This window comes from Strigops habroptila, chromosome 9 (assembly GCF_004027225.2).
Source record: "Strigops habroptila isolate Jane chromosome 9, bStrHab1.2.pri, whole genome shotgun sequence".
Lineage (NCBI taxonomy): Eukaryota > Metazoa > Chordata > Aves > Psittaciformes > Psittacidae > Strigops > Strigops habroptila.
The window spans coordinates 21297009-21315447 of record NC_044285.2 but is presented as its reverse complement, the minus strand read 5'-3'; the positions used below and the strand labels follow the sequence as shown (position 1 = coordinate 21315447).

At 43.6% G+C, this 18439-nt stretch overlaps 1 protein-coding gene across 12 annotated transcripts in view; it reads right to left on the bottom strand.

The window, feature by feature from the left end:
• The window catches only part of MYO9A (myosin IXA), a 189824-nt gene that overhangs the window by 38671 nt on the left and 132714 nt on the right, over window positions 1-18439 (bottom strand). For 10 of the 12 annotated variants that reach the window (XM_030496909.1, XM_030496904.1, XM_030496907.1 and 7 more), the window contains 5 exons: window positions 16696-16817; window positions 15355-15496; window positions 13838-14033; window positions 9593-9712; window positions 4494-4569 (listed from right to left, as the gene is read on the bottom strand). In XM_030496909.1, coding sequence (XP_030352769.1) covers window positions 4494-4569; window positions 9593-9712; window positions 13838-14033; window positions 15355-15496; window positions 16696-16817 — 656 coding nt within the window. The remainder of the gene's footprint in view (window positions 1-4493; window positions 4570-9592; window positions 9713-13837; window positions 14034-15354; window positions 15497-16695; window positions 16818-18439) is intronic. The other 2 variants (XM_030496910.1, XM_030496911.1) reach the window with 1 other exon arrangement.

The following is an 18439-nucleotide window of genomic DNA, read 5'->3' as shown; positions in this document are numbered from 1 at the left end:
CTTTACTATGAGAGTGGTGAGGCGCTGGCACAGGTTGCCCAAGGAAGCTGTGAATGCTCCATCCCTGGCAGTGTTCAAGGCCAGGTTGAATGGAGCTTGGAGCAACCTATTCTAGTGGAAGGTGTCCCTGCCCATGGCAGGGGGTTGGAACTGGATGTGCTTTAAGTCCTTTCCAACGAAATCATTCTATGATTCTATGATTCTGTGATTCACTCCCATGGGGCGAGTTCATGATGCCAGACACCACACGAAGCAATCGGCTACTTAAGCACCTTTCAAAAATCAAATAATAATAAAAGAATCAAACTATCAGCAGGAGAATAACAGCTTCCAGCTGTCCCAGACAGAAGACTTCTGTCTGAAGATACCCTGGTGGTCTCAAGGATACAAGACTATGACTTCTGCCATCAGCCTTGCTATCATTAATAGAGTCACTACTTCAGATGACGCTGGTGCTGACTCTGTCTTCTTTAATTTATTCAATCATTTCATTAGGAAAAGAAAAAGCAAATGTCATTTGCAATAAACTAATTATTTGCCACAAATGAAGGATGCCAGCCCCGGCTGGACTGAGAGGTTGGACCAGAATCACTCACTGGGACCTGATCACAAATCATTCACCCAATTTGGTCCTCTCTGCTATGAATTCTCTATCAACCTTGCAGAAACCATCATACAAAACAAAGGTGATCTAAAGAAGGATGTGGGGTCTGCAACCCACCCTCTCCCCTCCAAGCTATCTCACACAGGAGAAAAAGGAATAAGAGGAGAGTCAATACAGCACCAGTTTTCTAGTCATGAGGATGCTGAAGGAGACGGTGGTTTAAATGGGGCCTCTGCTCACTTCTGAGGTCTAGGAACAAGGCAGCCTTTTGTCTTAAAGTCTTGATTTGGAGGAAGGGCAAATATCAAGTGCTGCATGGAAATTAAAAATTAAAGCCCGTAAAGTTGTTCTTTCTGCCAGCTCAAAGCCTGGAGCCAGATCCTTGGAGCCACGTGAGGCTGGAGTACAAGTCACCTCACTGCCTCGCCTCAGTGCCTTTCAGATCCCATCCTAGCCCCATTAAATCAGCTTTTTGACATGAGCCACTATTTAAATAAAGGCTGAATCAGAGCAAAGTGAACCCCTGGCTGAGCACTTCAGAACCTGCTTCTTTTAAGCAGCCTGTTTGATTTAAGGAAGGCCAGCAAGATGCTTTACTACCCATGTGATCTCTCCTGTCCACCTTCTTTGCCTTTACAGCTAAGGTCCCATCAATCAGAAACCTCCTATTTGCAGGAGGTAAAAAAAATCACCAGTTGACGAGTACCACTAAACTTCAATCCACTTTCAGGACCACTTACAGGATCTATAACCAATCACTAATCTTGGCCAACCTGAATGCACTCTCAGGCTTGAGACTGGCTGTGGATATATGGACTCTGAACGAGACCAGGGAACAGAAACCCTTAGAAATTCCCATGTGGTTTTGGAGAAAAAAAAAACAGGAAAGAAAGAGATAAACCAGCAGCTCTGTTATGGACACTTTAGGATGGATACATGCATATGGCAACCGATGAAGCCTTCAGAGTACTTGGGAGGTCAATCTTCTCACCAAGCTTGAACAACTGTTTCAAGACAGGTTGATCAACCCCTGCTTTCCTGCATGCTGCTTAGACATGACTGCACATAAACCAGCTTCATCAGTGAACAGAAACCAGCAGGAAAGCAGGCAGCCCAGGTGGTTTTGGTTAGCAATGGCACGGTTTTCATTGCTTAGTGGCTGGTGAAGGCACTTCCAAGACACGGCAGCTCCACAAGGGTCTGCTGAAGGCTGGTTTCAGCCCCTAGCATGTGCAAACCACCCGTCCGCTTTCTTCTGAGATCAGAGGCGAGCGCTTGGCTCGCTGAAGTGACTTCCTGCGTGATGTCATGCCTCAAACTCGCTTTGAGAAGCAAGCCCCGGGCTATCCTGTGGGTTGGATGCACAATGCAGACTTATCAGCGACCGCATGATCATGAGGTGGCTTTGAAAGCAAATTCCTGTCTAATTCAGGGCCATAAATTGCTTATCTGCTGGAAAGCTGTTAAAGTAAATCTCTGTTCTATACGGGTTACCTTCGCCCCCTGTATTTACCCCTTCTTGCTCGACAAGTGCAATTTAACCAAAATACCAACATTTATCAAGTGTGATATGACACTTCAGATCAAAATCATCCACAATGAAAGGTATCAAAATCACTTGCCTACTCTGAAAGTGCAGGCTGGACTCCAGAGATCTTATGAGAGACCTGGTTTGTGCTTTCAGAAGGAAGAGGCACAGATGACATTTGAGGACCTATGACTGATGATGACAAAGAGAAACAAAAATCATGGAATGTGCTTCTAAGGCACCACACCAGGATGAACAGAGGAGTTAGGACAGCTTCAAAACTGCATTTTTCTGCAAATATATCAGTAAAGGGAGTAAACTATATGTCCTGACCATATTGGGGTACAATCGCTGAGGATGATGAAGGAAGACACAGGAGCTGCTGCCTTTGATCCTGGCTGTTTAAAGCAACTTGGCTGCTCTGCTGGCTTGGGTTAAGCCAAATAAATAGAGCTGACCACAGACTGAACTCCACAGTAAATAAATACATCCTCCTCGCTGCCTGAGACAGGACTTTCTCTGCCTTTACAATGGCCCCTCTTTGAAATAACTACAATGTTGTGGGCTATAAAGATGCTGCCAGCTCCAGCTCCCACACTAATGCACCTCCAAAGCTGGAGCTGGACAGTCAAGAAAAGCCCCATCCCACCTCACAGATGTTCTTCATGCACCAACACCAGGTTTGAAGGCTTGCTAGAGAAACTGCAGAACTTCTTAACTACATGGGAAGATCTCCACAGGGACAAAGTTTCATGTTACATCATGTTTAGAGAAACCTGTGCAACCACAAGTGCTAGAAACGGTGAATGTCACCTCTGAAGACGCCAACCTTCATTGCCTCAAATGTTACCATGTACCTACTATCGCCGTAACCCAACAGATTAGAGCTGTAGAGGCTCTAGCATCAGGAGAAAGAAAAAGAGAGGTGGGAAGGACTGGTGTGAAGACAACCAGGGTTGTATCACCTTCCCGAGACAGGGTGAGACTGCTTGCACAAGCTGGATTTGTGCCCAAACTTGAGAAGCAGCACAAATTCACTAATTCAATCCAACAGTTCTATGGAAATCACATCCTCTCTGATCACTGGAAATAAGCCAACTTGTAATGATATGAGAACATTCAGTTCTCCTTCAACAGGGTGCTACCACCACTCTCAAAGGGAAGAAACTCAGGGCCAGAGGGATATTCTAGTCTTGATGGCACTCTGAAGGCACATGGTGAAAAAAACCAGACAATAAAAGCCCCTTTTGTTCCCCTAGGATAGCAAGCAACACCATGTGCCTAATTCCTGTCTTGGCCATCTGGCATTAAAGCCAGTGAAAAATGAGGTTTAATAACATATTTGGAGGGTATTTTAATTTGTGAGGAAGGGAAGCCCACTGAGACACAAGGACCATTACAGGGGATTTGGTGGACATGTTTCAGGAGACAGTCTCAGACTCCTCTTGATTTGTTCTGGACTTCTTGTGAAACTCAAGAGCAGCCATGAAGTTACACCTCGATGTCTGCAGCTCCAAGCAGTCATTTTAGGAGCTGAGGACAGTGCTCATCTTTTTCTCCAGCACACACACATGTACTCAGAGGAAAGCAGAGATGCACTGTACCCCTTTAGAAGCGGTATTTGGATAATCAGGCTTTCTGGGATCTGCAGAGGGATAGCACAAGAGTAGCTGGAGAAAAGAAGGAGGTTATGTGCCCAGATATCCCTTTGAAATGAAGACACTGTGCTTCACAAGCAACTGAATTATGAAATGGGTTTGGAAAACATTTTGTAGAAGAGGTATAGATCTGTATATCAAAATGTAGACCTGAGTGACTCTCAAGCAAAAAGGTCTTATTAAGTAGTTGCTTGAATGGCCAGAACCTTCAAAGAAGGATTAAAAAATAAAACTGTACATAAATCCAGTAAAAATCAACCCTTTTTGAAGTTGACATGCTGCTTCCCCTTCAAAACAAGCAAACATTTAATCAGGTACTATCTCAACTTCCCAGGTCCTCCACACTCAGTGGCAACCAAAGCCACCATCACACTGCTTGTGTGCAGTTTTGCACCCAAACACATCATTGGGCTTTTTGTGCCAGAAAAGTCCTTGTTAGACATTTATTTCCTTGATATTGGAACATTCATTAATACTTTTTGCAAGCTTCTTTCCACCTTGTACACCACACCACCTATAAGTGCTGCCTTTTGACGCAAGAAAGTTGCTTTCCCTGCCTGCCATTTAGATATGATCCCATAGCAGAGAAAGAATGAAGAGAAGACAAAATTAATAAGCTGGGAGAAACATGAATATAGTCAACAGACAGTGCTCTCCCATCCCAGATTTCCTTGTCGTGCCAATGTAAAAGCAAGAGACTTACCGCTGGGTCCTCTCGTTGATGGTGTTGACTCCCTGGAGGTCTGAGAGTGGTGTTCGTGGGCTCTTCCGAGTAATACCTAAAGCAGCACATGAGAAAAGATGTTTCTAGCTGGCTCTTCACCCAGAGGCAATTAGCACAGCCGTAGCTTAGCACTGATTACAGTGAGGAGGAGCATTTATGTGTCATGGCACATGCTGGGCATACAAGGGTGCCAAGGATGCTGACATACCCATCATCTACTAAGTTCTACCTCTCTGCCACAGTCATTACCCTTATGAGTAACGCTGTTTGCTCAAGCCCAGTAATTCCCCTCCCACACCTGCACGTTGTGTTAGGGACATGATGTCCCAGCTAGTAAGGAAATGCAGTGAAGGAAGAGGTTGCTGTGATGGTGGGGACCAGCCATTCATGTCCTGTATGTCCAAAATATTCCCAAGCTCTCCGCTGCGCATGGGACATCCCAGATGCTCACATGAGCAAAACACCAGAACATAAGTAGGGTGCTTGGAAAAATGGCCATTTATTCCTTGCATACTACTTCTCTTCCTGCAGATATATGGACAGGGACACAGATAGCAAGTAGTATATACTGAATGGGGAGGCTATATTGCCTATTAAACCTATATCCTTTGATAGGGGCAGTTCTACAGTAATTTCTATCTGATATAAAGCCAAGGAAGTTTTCATGCACGGTTACAGAAGCAGGCATTTGAAGCTGTTATCTTCCCCAAAGTGGAAATGTTTTGTAACCAAGCATTTAGGAAGACAGAAGACAATTTTTGTAGACAACAAAATGCTTTTCAAGTCACTAAACTACAGACTCGATAAGCTTGAATTTGACATGAAAACAGCCAAGCAATGTTTTAACTGTCTCAAAATCGCTGCTGTGAGACAGCAGAAAAACATGGCAGCATTCACCTGAACATGGGAACAATGTGTATTTCCTTCCCCAAGTTGGCTGCAGTAGACAAAAAAATTGCAAAAACTCTTCTCTAAAAAGAAAGTCTAAACTGTAATTTGTAGCAGAATAGGAAGAAGCAATAGCATATCACCTCCACGTTTACCACTTCCCTATTTAATGTAGCCCAGATGTTGAGCTAAAAGGTGTCTTAAAATTCTTTTTTTTCTGAAGATGAGTGCAACGCACACACACAGAGATCTGAGCCCGTGCTGCTGACCTGCTCCTCCTCAGAGCCTGAATAAGATGGATTCCTACCAAACCTCAACAGGCGACATCACTTTAACAGGACATCTCCTGTCCTCCTTTACCTGTGGAGATATTATAACACCTTGTCTTGAAGCCTGAACATTTGGCAGGAGATGTCTGGAAAGGCTGATGGTTTTCTTGGTTAAGTTGTCTAAATATCTTAGAAATCTGAGCAAAAGAAGTTTCAGGAATGTGATGCCACAGGTCATCTTTGATCCTGCCTGTGCAGGACCAAACCACTCCTGCTGAGAAGGTTTTGCAATCTCCAGCTCTGGAGGCTTTTGGAAAGCAAGCCAGGTAATCTATCCAAGTGCCTAGCTACCCCTGGAGTTCAGAACTCTCTTTTTAATCCCTCTTTTTGCCACGAATGAATTTTTTTCTTCCATTTCTCATCCTAGGAGCATTCTTTTACTTCTTTCAAGACTGTTGAAAGACTGCAACTTTCCTGCATTTCTGTGCCCAGTTGTAAGCAGGGGGGAAAATGAGAATGATCAGAAATCTGCTTAAAATACTGTGTTAATATTTTTTGTGGCTGGTTTTACACTAAGAAAGCACCCAATGTCTAGCTGTATCTATTTTTTTTATGTAGTATATATGCCTGGATACTTACCCATTAAGGCGCAGAACGTTTCTCTAACCTAAAGTATTTCATCAAAATGGGCTTTTACTAGTATATCTAAGACTTTTTTAGTCCATGCCCTTCTTCTTTGAGCAAACTCTGTCCTACTTCACCTCTCTGCACTACCCACCAAAAAAATCCCTGAAAGAAAAAGCCCAAAACACCATCTTAACCCAACAGGTTGGGCTGAAGCTATGAAGACAAGGTTGTAACAAAATATTACTGCATCTGCACCTTGCATTGCTTGGCAAAAGGGAATTTCTAGTTTAGGCTTCCAGATAACAGCTGCATTAAACCCACATCATAATTCTGCCAGTTTAGCACCTTATGTGACTTTTTGATTAATAGAAATTATGGCCACAAGCTGGGTTAAAGACTTCTCTACATTGTGCATCACTTGGCTCTTAAAACCAGCATGCATACATGCTGCAGCCACAGAAATGTTGTTAGATTGATGTCACCTCTTTTCTGGGAAATAAAGTGGGGGTTTTTTTAGACATGAAAGGCAAAAAGGTTTTAGATTTAAGCTGACAAGTCACACAAGGCTTTGGGAATTCTGTACAGTGAACATAGGCTATTAAATTGTGTACATGAATACACTGCATGCAAGAAGCAGTGGTGTGAGTGGAAACCACTCGTTCCCTTGCCCAGCTGGGATGCAGGCTGATCTATTTGATATTTCAGGAATTAAATAAGTCTGATTTTTCAAGCACATCCCCTTTTCTTCAGCTGTAGCGTTTCAGAAAGTCAGACTATTCTGCCTACACGTTTTTGCCCTCACTGAGAAGAGCTTTGGATAATGGCTACTCATGAATGTCAACCAACAGAGCTTTGGTCTTGAACTCGGAGATGTCTAAACCTTGCTCTGGTGGAAGACCATCAATGAACTGATAGACCCAAAGACACTAGTGAAGCAGTTGAGATGGTAAGGGAAGGGTGATCAGCTGGCTGCACAAGCTAAATAGCAAGTGACCTAGAGGGAATCTCAATATTCTCATCAAATCAATTAGTTTTCTCTCTGTGACCAGCAGGTCGAAGGAGGAGATCCTGCCCCTCTACTCTGCTCTTGCAGTACTGTGTACAGTTCTGGTGTCCCCAACATAAGAAGGACATGGAGCTGTTGAAGCCAGTCCAGAGAAGGCCATCAGGATGATCAGAGGCTGGAGCACCTCCCATATGAAGACAGGCTGAGAAAGTTGGGGCTGTTCAGCCTGGAGAAGAAAAGCTGTGTGGAGACCTCAGAGCAGCTTCCAGTATCTGAAGGATGCTGGAGAAGGACTCTTCATCAAGGACTGTAGTGATAGGACAAGGGGCGATGGGTTTAAACTTACACAGGGGAACATAAGGATATATAAGGAAGAAGTTCTTCCCTGTGAGGGTGCTGAGGCACTGGCACAGGGTGCCCAGAGAAGCTGTGGCTGCCCCATCCCTGGCAGTGTTCAAGGGCAGGTTGGATGGGGCTTGGGCAACATGGTCTAGTGTGAGGTGTCCCTGCCCGTGGCAGAAGGTGGCAACTGGATGATCTTAAGGTCCTTTCCAACCCAACCCATTCTATGATTCTAATCGCACAATTCCAGATCTATTTGGTCCCTCTCTCTAGGATGCCATGAATGTAACCTCACCCAACTTCTGTGAAAAGCCAAGTCCTTGGGACTAACTGTAGCACGCGCATCCTTGCCTGCAGGGCCTGCAAATCCACCAAACCCAGGACCGGAAAACTGTACATGTTCCAACCCCATTTTAAGCCTGCCCAAGCCATGAAACCTGGAGAAGTAGCCTGCAGGAGCACACCCTGCATGAAGATGTGAATGACTTCTGAAAGCAGAACATCAATTACTTGTTTGTCTGGTCCATAGTAGCATCTATGGAATTGCTACTCTCAGGTCCACGTCTCCTAAGAGAGACCAAAGTGTGCTGACTAGTGTATAGTAAGTGACGTTTTAAAATGTTAAGCTCAACAGTGAGCTCAACTCACTGCTTTACCTTAAGTTAAAGCTGTTTCTATGTGTCTCTTGAGTTGTATGAATTGCCTTCCCACCTAAGCAACAGCAAATGTAACATCCCCCAAACTTCCCATATGGCTGAGCTAACTTACAAATTAAAATTAAACTGATTCATTAATTGCAATTAAAGTAACACCACTGATAATTGTCTTTCTTTTCAGTACTTCCTTAGTAGTATCAGTAAGGTCACTTAGCACAAAACCACTTAATAAAATCTAGTGATGAGCTTGTCTTACTGCTTTATATCTCCTTATAACAATAGTGGGAGCTTGTAGGAAAAAATAATGTAGCCTAAGTTAAGAAGTAAAGTCTAAATTAAGAATTAAAACACCTCTGCTCCACCAGCACTACATGCTGGAGAGAGCACGGAGATCTGATATAAGGTTTCTAGCAGGAAAAGCATACTTGTGAAGACTTAACATGCAACTGCTGTACTTACCGTGCTCAGCTCTACAGAAAGAACCTGGGTGTTTGGCATTTACACCTAAATTGCACAATGTTGAAGTTAACAGCTGGGGCTGAGGATTTGCCCTTGTGCCCTTGCAGACTGCATGCAGCAGTGTTCTAATTCTGTAAGCTTTAGTGTGCAACATGAAGGAAGAGAATAATGGGAGAAAAATGGTATATCTAAAGATACAAGCACCAAATGTATATTTTATATATATAATACAATAATGGAGGCAAGAATGTCCATGTTGCCATGCAGGATGAGTTTATTACATGACAGAGGAGTGAGGAGGAAGAAACGGAGACCAAGTGCATCTTTACTCAACTCATTCTGGAAAACAACATTGCTGAAGGCCTTAGTTTTAAGTAAAAGCCCTTGGAGACAGTATTTTCACAAGCTAAAGTTATTTTGGAAGTCCGATGAAATCTCAGTAAAGTCAAATTGCAGCTGTATCAGCCACAAACTTGTCGTGCTGTTCATTCCTACTGGACCTTTGGTGCTTTGAGCTTGTTATCACCCGTGTGATAGCAAAAATAAACCACTCCAAAAATATCCCTGGTATCAGCCTCCTGACTTAATGTCAGTGAATAAATGAGGAAACCACCAACAAAATGATGTGCTACCTCAAGAGATGTGGGTTTGGATTTAATTTTACTCTCCAAACTCTGCCTAATAATTTCCCGATAGGCTCAAAATTGTTATAGTTCGATGCTTGAAGGCTCCTTGGGTGATTTTTTTCACTCTTTCTAGACTGAATGCACCTGGTTTCCATTTCTTGTGTGAGTGTCATATCAGAGGGAAGGGCAGGTGGTGGAGCCTTACTGTACTTCTCCTCCTTGCATCTCTGCAGGATCTCTAAGCTCCTCTGGTGAACTGGGTGATGGAGAAAGCTAAAACTATCCACACTTTTCAAAACCGCACATGGCACTGCATCATCATGCCCTTGGGAAGCAAAATGAAAACAAAACAGAAAATTGAGAGAATAAGCAGAAATCAGGAGAGGGTAAAGAACAAGCTCGAAGGATGCAAGAGCTTGAGGATCATGTGTTTTTTGGTGCTTGACACAATTTAACCTCGGGTTCCTCTGGACATGGAGCCATGGCACAGGAGCAATGGGCTGGACCACATCCCAACCCCACTTTTAATTCTTTATAGGATCCAGAGTATAATCACTTTATAATCACTCTGAGATTATTTGGGCAAAAAATAGATTATTAGATAAATTTTGTTTTTATTAACTGCTTTTTAAAATCCTTTCCATGCCTCAGTCAGGCGTTATCCACAGTTCCCTGTGTGGATGCTCCTGGACACATCCACCTCAAATTCCCATCTTGCACCCCAGTGCTCCACTTTGATCAGACATTGGTAATTAAAAGGAAAAATAGAAATGGTTTGTATTAAACAAGGGTTCCATGTTCCTCAAGGGCAGAGGACACAGAATCTGGAGTTAGGTAAAATGGGTTTGAGGTTAAAAGTTGGAAGAAAACATCATTGTGTGGCCAAGAGGAGTTTTGACAGCCCAGCTCTGACCACAGGGTGGAGGAGAGGTTATACAGGTGGCAATGTGTGAACAGCCAGCACCTCTCCATCATCTTTTAAGTGGTCAAGTCATAGGATACATCATGCTCCCGTTGAGCCGTGATGAGGTCACCGAGGAGTTACCTTGTGTCAGCACTGAAGAATTTCATACCAATGCATTAAACCATCAGAAAGGACTGATCTGAACTTTCCAGAGGAACACTGTCAAGAAGCATCTTCCTCACAGTAACACCACTTCACGCTGCTCACTGAGATCTCAAAGACCCATTTTTTGGTTGCTATCACCTTTATTTGGCAAATACAGTTTGGCTTTTTTTATCCTTTCTGTGCGTGTGTGTGTCTTTGGTGCCCAGCTTTAGGACTAAACCTGCAGAAATCAAAAGCATCATTTTTGAGAAGACATTATCATGTAGGGCAGCCACAATAGGCATTAACCCAAAGTGCAGCTCTTGTTGGCTGAATGCAAAGGCACAGCCCATCGAGGGAGGGCAAAGTCCCAGAACCATGAACCCTTTGTCAGAGAGAGGATTTAGGTTCAGGTCCAGCAAAAGCAAGATGAGAAAACTGGAAGTCTCCACAGCCTGGTTTGAACAGCATCAGTTCTTCCAACCTCTTCAAGGCCAGGTTGGACAGAGCCTTGGGCAACATGGTCTAGTGTGAGGCATTCCTGCCCATGGCAGGGGGGTTGGAACTAGATGATCTTAAGATCCTTTCCAACCCAAATCATTCTATGATTCCATCAAGTTTTCCCTAACAAAGAATTAGGGGTTTTTTGGTAATAAATTCATATTGATGATATGGCAAAAAATGTCAATCAGCCAAATTCCTTCCCTAAAAAGCTTGATAATGTTCCTTTAATTGAAGTTCACTAACAAAATCTAGTTCAAATGTGTAGTTCCCCTGATAAACTCAACAACAATAATCATAAAATCAAATTATTGAAGAAGTCCACCCTTCAGCTAACTGCAGCCTGCCAGCTCCTCAGTGTTTCATCCAAGGAGGGTTGGCGGCACTGTAAGAGCTATCTCCTGGGCAGAAGAGAAAGGTACCCAACAAAATCCACAGTGATACTGCTTTGCTGCTCTTCACCTCCAGGTTAACAAGGACAATCATCAGCCACTAAAAGCTGCACTACTGGGATATTAGGAGCACAAAAAAAGGAGAGTCCCCAAAGCCGGCAGGAAGGAATTCTGATTATCCCCACAGAAGCATCCATAGCACTGGCCGTCATTGCTGGCATGGAGAAGATAACCAAAAGGATGATGCAAAACGAGAGCAGAGCAAAATTTTGAAGAGCTGCTTTTACATAAGCCAGAAATTTGTCATGAGAATCCCCACTGAGTATTGCAAGCGTGACTTGGGCAGGCTTTCAGACAGGGAAAAGCAAGGAAGACCCATTTGGGGTTAACACAGAAGAGTGAAAAGAGCCTTAAATAAAACCAAAGTATGCTTCAGATATTTTCCTACTGATTCATTACACTGCCTGGTGGATGGGAGCAGCAGCAGACAGGACCTCAGAAACCAAGAACCAAAGCCTATGCGAATATTAAGCATGCACCCTGGGCTGAATGTACATGTGTGAAGTTATTTTCTGCTAATCTACCATAACGTTATCGAAAGCCCCATGTCTGTGGGCAGTAACACATTCAAATCAGGCTAAGTAAAGCCAGCAAGGTTTGGTAAAAATCCAAACTAAACCTAAACCACAGCCTGTCTTTGGTTGTCTATTGAGATGGGGTGATTTTAGTGATTCTTTATTAATTCATCATTATGGTGCCTCTCCAGAGCGGCCAGAGACAGCCAAATGTGAGCGGTCCCAGTAGGGCAAGTTTTCCCAACGGATAAGGTGCACCTCAGTATGGGAATTAGATTTAGGTAATCTCCTCCCACTAGTTCTGCCTCTATAATGGTGACTTTCTCATGACTTTTTCCCAATTCATGCTGAAGATGCATATAGAAATTTGGAGTATAAATTACCTGAGGATTGTTGGGAAGTTTAAGACAAACCTTATCCAGCTTTTTGAGGTATTTTGTTCTCTTTTTTTGAGTCCAAACCCAGCAGTTACAAAGCACAAAGCCATGTGAAAGCAGGCTAAAGGTTCCCAGATGATAGGTAAAAGAGCAGCACCATGTGCTAGAAAACGTTTAGAAATCCAGCTTCTATGGTGTGTTTGTTAGTTTTGGTATGGAAAGAAATGGCAATGGAAGAACCGAGTCTCAGAATTGTCTGAAAACCTCCTGGACTCTATTTTATACCTATATATCGGTATATAGATACAGTTATAAGCAAGTTATTGCCACAAACTGAAGACTGAAATGCAGAAAGCTAGCTAGTAGGAGATGAGCATGGCAGGCATGACCGACTGCCACAGACCCAGAAAGCAAAGCAGGGCTTGAAATTAGCTCTTACTTCCCAAGACTGAATGTATTTTTACTATCTCCTTGACCAGCTCACTTCAGTTCAGCTTGGGTTTAGTCCAAGATGAGAAGATGATGCTCGGAAAGTGCAAATATGGATTTTGGTATCCAACTCAAGTGAAGTTTCTCCCAATGCCAAATATTTTGCCATCTACCTCTTGGCGTTATGGAACACCACTGTCCATAAATGCTACCTGGATGTGCCAGATAGACCCAGGTTCATGAGAAACACCTTTGCTCTAACGTTGCACCTGGGAGGTTTAAAAGTCTCAAGAGCCAAAAGCTGATTTTTGCCTCCTGCTCTTTGGGATGCTATTATTCACCCCAAACAAAAAAAACATTCTTTCCACTTGTATGGTTCCTATTCCTGCGTTCCTTCTCTCAGGCTCCTTGGCTCTCCTTGATGCACACCTCTCTGACTGAAAACTTCATGGTGCAGCTCTGCACTTCATTTTAACTCAGCTGACATTTTCCCTGCTGAGTCTCTAATTTCATCATGAATTTCAAGCCCTCTTGTGCCCAGAAATGAATAGTAATAGCTTGTACCCATCTTCCCCAAATTGGTTTATGCAGAGAAATGGTCTAAAAGCACAGCCAGGTATTGCCTGCCACAGCATGATGATGCACCATCACTTTCCTTTAATGCCCTCACGCTCAGCATGAAGTGGTTCTGGATGACTGCGAAGCAATGAATTTTGCTAGACAAGAGACATGCTCTCTTGCAGCTTAAAGGGTGAACAGCTTGAAAAATTATGGAGAAAAATTAGTGCCTTTTTTAGTTCTAGTTCAAGAATTCCTAGCAAAAAGAATTTGGCCTTATTTGCTAAATAATTTTTATGTTTCTGTTTGACTCATTATGGTTTTCCTACGCATGCATCCTACAGAAAGGAAAAGTTAAAGCAGCAAAGTGAAATTCTTCCCTTATGATGTGTTCAAATCCAAACGTACATTTCAATGGAACTTTTGCACAGCAAAAATCACCATTTTAATGATTTTTGAATAGATTAATCACTCCTAATAAGTGAGGCTACTTAAAATACTATAGTAATACATCGGACCTAAGTTGCTGCTGAAAAGCAGGTGCTAGAATTAGGACATAGACACACGTACCAGTTTTCTTCTCCACATATCGTTTTCCAGCCTCTCTAAGGGCAACCATGGCCCTGAAGAATGCCCGCAGGATGGCCCAGCGGAAGACAGCCACCGGGTCAATCCCGATCATCCCGCAGATGAAGGCATTCTTGCTGCTTCGAAGAAGAGCGACAATGTCCGGGCGCATGTGATCTGTGTTCTTTTCACGGAAATCCTAGGAAAGTTAAAAAAGGAGGGGGGAAAAAGAGGAAAATAAATAAACAATTATCTACAAGATACACCAGGTCAGATCTGCCAGGATGTCCCTGGGACAGCACGACTATTGAATCTGCTTCTATCTCTTTTTCTGCCCCTGTATTAGGCACCTGGTTATGTCTAGAAAAGAAATGTTTTATCCCAAAGTACTCTGAAGCATCTCAAAGCTGATGCATATCCTGGGCTGCATCAAAAGAAGTGTGACCAGCAGGTCAAAGGAGGTGATCCTGCCCCTCTGCTCCCGTGAGACTCCACTTGGAGCACTGTGTGCAGTTCTGGTGTCCTCAACATAAGAAGGACATGGAGCTGTTGGAGCAAGTCCAGAGGAGGCCACAACGATGGGGCCTCCCGTATGACGACAGGCTGAGAACATTAGGGCTGTTCAGCCTGGAGAAGAGAAGCTGCGTGGAGACCTCAGAGCAGCTTCTAGTATCTAAAGGGGCCTACAGGGATGCTGGAGAGGGACTCCTCATCAGGGACTATATTGATAGGACAATGGGTGATGGGTTTAAACTGAAACTGGGTAAGTTCAGGTTAGATTTAAGGAAGAAGTTCTTCCCTGTGAGGGTGCTGAGGCGCTGGCACAGGGTGCCCAGAGAAGCTGTGGCTGCCCCATCCCTGGCAGTGTTCAAGGGCAGGTTGGGTTGCAGCTAGATGATCTTAAGGTCCCTTCCAACCTGACCATTCTATGATTGTATGATTCTATGCTTAAGTTTGTCACATGCATTTATTGCATCAGAAACACAATTACAGCTTTGCAGTTGTAAATCCTGAGGATGTTTCTCATATAGGCTCAGCTGCCCACCAGAATTGCTTCTGCTATTAACTGAAATGAATAAATAGGGCCAACTTGGAAATCATTTGTGTGGGATTTCCAAAAGTCCCTGCATCAGTGAGATGCTGAGCCCTATGGTTGTGTAACCTGTGTTAAAAAATGTTGAATGATGAAAAACATGGGATTTTCTACACAAACCAAGCCCAGAAAGGCCACCAAATACCCAATCTCAACTCATCACCGGGACGTAGCATCAACCTCAGCATGCATCCCTAAATTCTTCCCCAAAATGCCAACATACAGACCCTGCAACATGGAGAACAGGAAGATACAATCCCCACCACCTTCTCATTTCAGCCAAGCTTTTTACCAAACACTTCTCTCCTGACTCTCGTGCCTCTTCCCCAGGCAAGTCCTCTCCAAAGGTGTTCTGTGGAGCCAGTGGGGCTCTGCTTCCCCATCACAGTTAGGTGATTTAAATGAAAACACCTGCTGGGTGACTGACCTTCACTCCATACTTCACTTTGCCTGCGTAGTGTCTGATGATGAAGGCTGGCTCCATGACTGCTGGAAATTCAATGTAAGAGTTCCCTTCGTGTTGACGTTTAAACTTGTCCAGCAGTGTCTGGTTTGTGGCTTGAGGAAAACTGAGTGGAAAGAATTCAAAAGAAGATAGCCATAAACCCGATGAAAAAGCTTTTACACTTCTTTCCTGACCACAAATGAGAAAAGAGAGAGATTCTGAGGTTCTATTTCTGTGTCTACAGAAGCAAGCACTATTTTGTATGCTGTCATGAGGTTATACAAACACAAGGTTTATCTGGTGTTTGGAGAACGCTAAACTGATTTAGTAATGATCTGAAGTCAGTTCTAAAAGCACAAATAGGTGTATATTGTGGCATACTGCATCATATGTCCACTGCATGGACATTATTGAGGGTAGCTGCATTTATCTGAGACCCCAAGTTTCTCTTATTGGTTTTGAGGCCTGGCCTGCTCTGGTATTTATGGCGTATTCACATATCTAGGAAATATTAAGCTGTTTTGCCTACAAATCTCACTTCAGTGTCAAGAGTTACTTGACTGATCTTGCCATAGAAGAGAGGAGGAACAGGTTGCCCAGAGAAGCTGTGGCTGCCCCATCCCTGGCAGTGTTCAAGGCCAGGTTGGACACAGGGGCTTGGAGCAACCTGCTCTAGTGGAAGGTGTCCCTGCCCATGGCAAGAGGTTGGAGCTGGATGAGGTTTAAGGTCCCTTCAACCCAAACCAGTCTGGGATTCTGTGATCTGCTAACTTCTACCAAGACAAGCTGAATGGATATCACCAAGGATGCAAATCTGAGCTGCATCCCTGATGCCCATGAAGACCTATGGAAGCACAGCCCTTACATATAAATGCCCTCAGTTCCCTATGATTTATCTTTTAAAACTGAATTAATCAATCAACCTTATATCTCAATGACAGCACCCATACAACCTGCCTTAACTCATGCACTGGGATTCTCCCTTAACTCAGCTCAACTTCAAGCATCTTCATGTTATTACACCACAAGAGACAGGGAGACAAAAGAGGAGAGAAGCAAAGGAGACCCTTTCCCTTCCTTTTAAAAGAAGAAATTCTTGAAACACAATTTTCGTTCTTATTTGTTAAAGCTCTTTGCTCTGTTTGCTGATTTGCCACTGTTTGCTTTACAACCTTGGAAACAAAACTAGAGACAAAAGGTAAATCAGCCCAGCAAGCTATGAGCATCTTTCTGGGAAGAATCACAATAGCGAAGACTTGAGGATAAACAGTTTTTAAGTGAAAAGAACCCAATAATCTGCAAACCCAACAGTTTCCTACTCACTTGCTTTCCTCATCCAGCAGATGGAGCAGGCCTGTCGGCTTCTTACTGATCAGGTTGATGCAACTGGAGTTGTCTGTGTAGTCGATGTTGTGCCAGCTAATTCCTTCTGCTCTATATTCCTCCTAAAAAAACCCCCACACATATGAGAAGGATATTGGGTGCAAGCAAAAAGAAAAAAAAGGGGAGATATAAAAAATGGTGAAATTGAAAGGATTTTCTGGAAACTGATGCACCATTTACCAAAATGAACATTTCTTCTGTTAATACGCCACCGATATTTTATTTGATGCAACAGAACATTATAAAGAACAACTTGAACAACCTAAACACAGCATTTAACAATTTCAGGTGCACCAGACTTGCTCAGATACAGGTTAGCTATATGGCACACATTGTCTTCTGAGGATGCATGGCATGCCATGCATCACTGCTTCTCGCTTTCCTTTTTCTAGACTGGCTTTAAAGCATAATACAATGTGTTTGCATCAAGTAAGAGTATTTATTGCCTAGAAGAAAATGGTGCGTAGAACATGATCATTTAATTACACAGAAAAACCAATATAACTCCCTTTCCTGCTTCACTGCACTCAACTCTGTATCTCACAACATTAATGGCTGGGGTGATAAGGGCTAAGAAGAGATCTGCAGCTAGCAGAAATCACTGCTCCAAGATCAGCAGAGCAGACCTTCTACAGTAAAAGTGAGGATCTGCCCCAAATTCATGCTGAGGAAAAAGAAACTGTTTATTTTATTTTTATTATCCTGGGCTGCACCCCCAGAGCATGAGCAGCAGCTCAGGGAGGGGATTCTCCCCTCTGCTGAGCTCTGGGGAGACCCCCCCTGCAGTCCTGATCCAGCTCTGGGGCAACAGCACAAGAGGGACGGGGAGCTGCTGGAGCGAGGCCAGAGGAGGCCCCGGAGCTGCTGTGAGGGCTGGAGAAGAGAAGGCTCCTCAAGGGGAGACCTTAGAGCAGCTCCAGTGCCTAAATGGGCTACAGGAAACCTTTGGGGTTTGGCAGGGGCTTTGGACAAGGGCCTGTAGGGACAGGACAAGGGGGAATGGCTTTAACCATTTAATCTGCCAGAGGGGAGATTGAGATGAGCTCTTAGGCAGAAGCTCTTCCCTGTGAGGGTGCTGAGGCGCTGGCACAGGGTGCCCAGAGAAGCTGTGGCTGCCCCATCCCTGGCAGTGTTCAAGGCCAGGTTGGACACAGGGGCTTGGAACAACCTGCTCGAGTGGAAGGTGTCCCTGCCCGTGGCAGGGGGTTGGAACTGGATGGGCTTTAAGGTCCCATCAAAATAACTCCAAGCCTTGCTCTTTTATAAAGGTCATCTCCTCTGAGATAGATTTGCAACTGGATTACTTTGAGAAGTTGCCTGCAGGGATTATTGTGAGGCATCTGGAAGAAAGTAGAGTTTAAAAATCATATTTTTAATCATATGCTTTTAAGACTTGTGACTCACTCTACAAACAGCAACATTGGAAATGCACCTTACTCCATGTACTGGCAAAAGTCCTACCGCTCCAAGTTGCGTTTTTACTTCTCTATTGTAAGACATTTTGATGCAGAAGTGAAGAAAAAAATTAAAATATCCTGAGAACTGCACTAATATGATGCACCTTTATAATAATCCTATTCATCTTCATTGCTGCTTCTGCTTTTACTTTTAATATGAGCAAAGAGCTTTTAAAAGAATATATTCTTCCAATTCTCATCCAAAATTAACATGAACTCCACATACA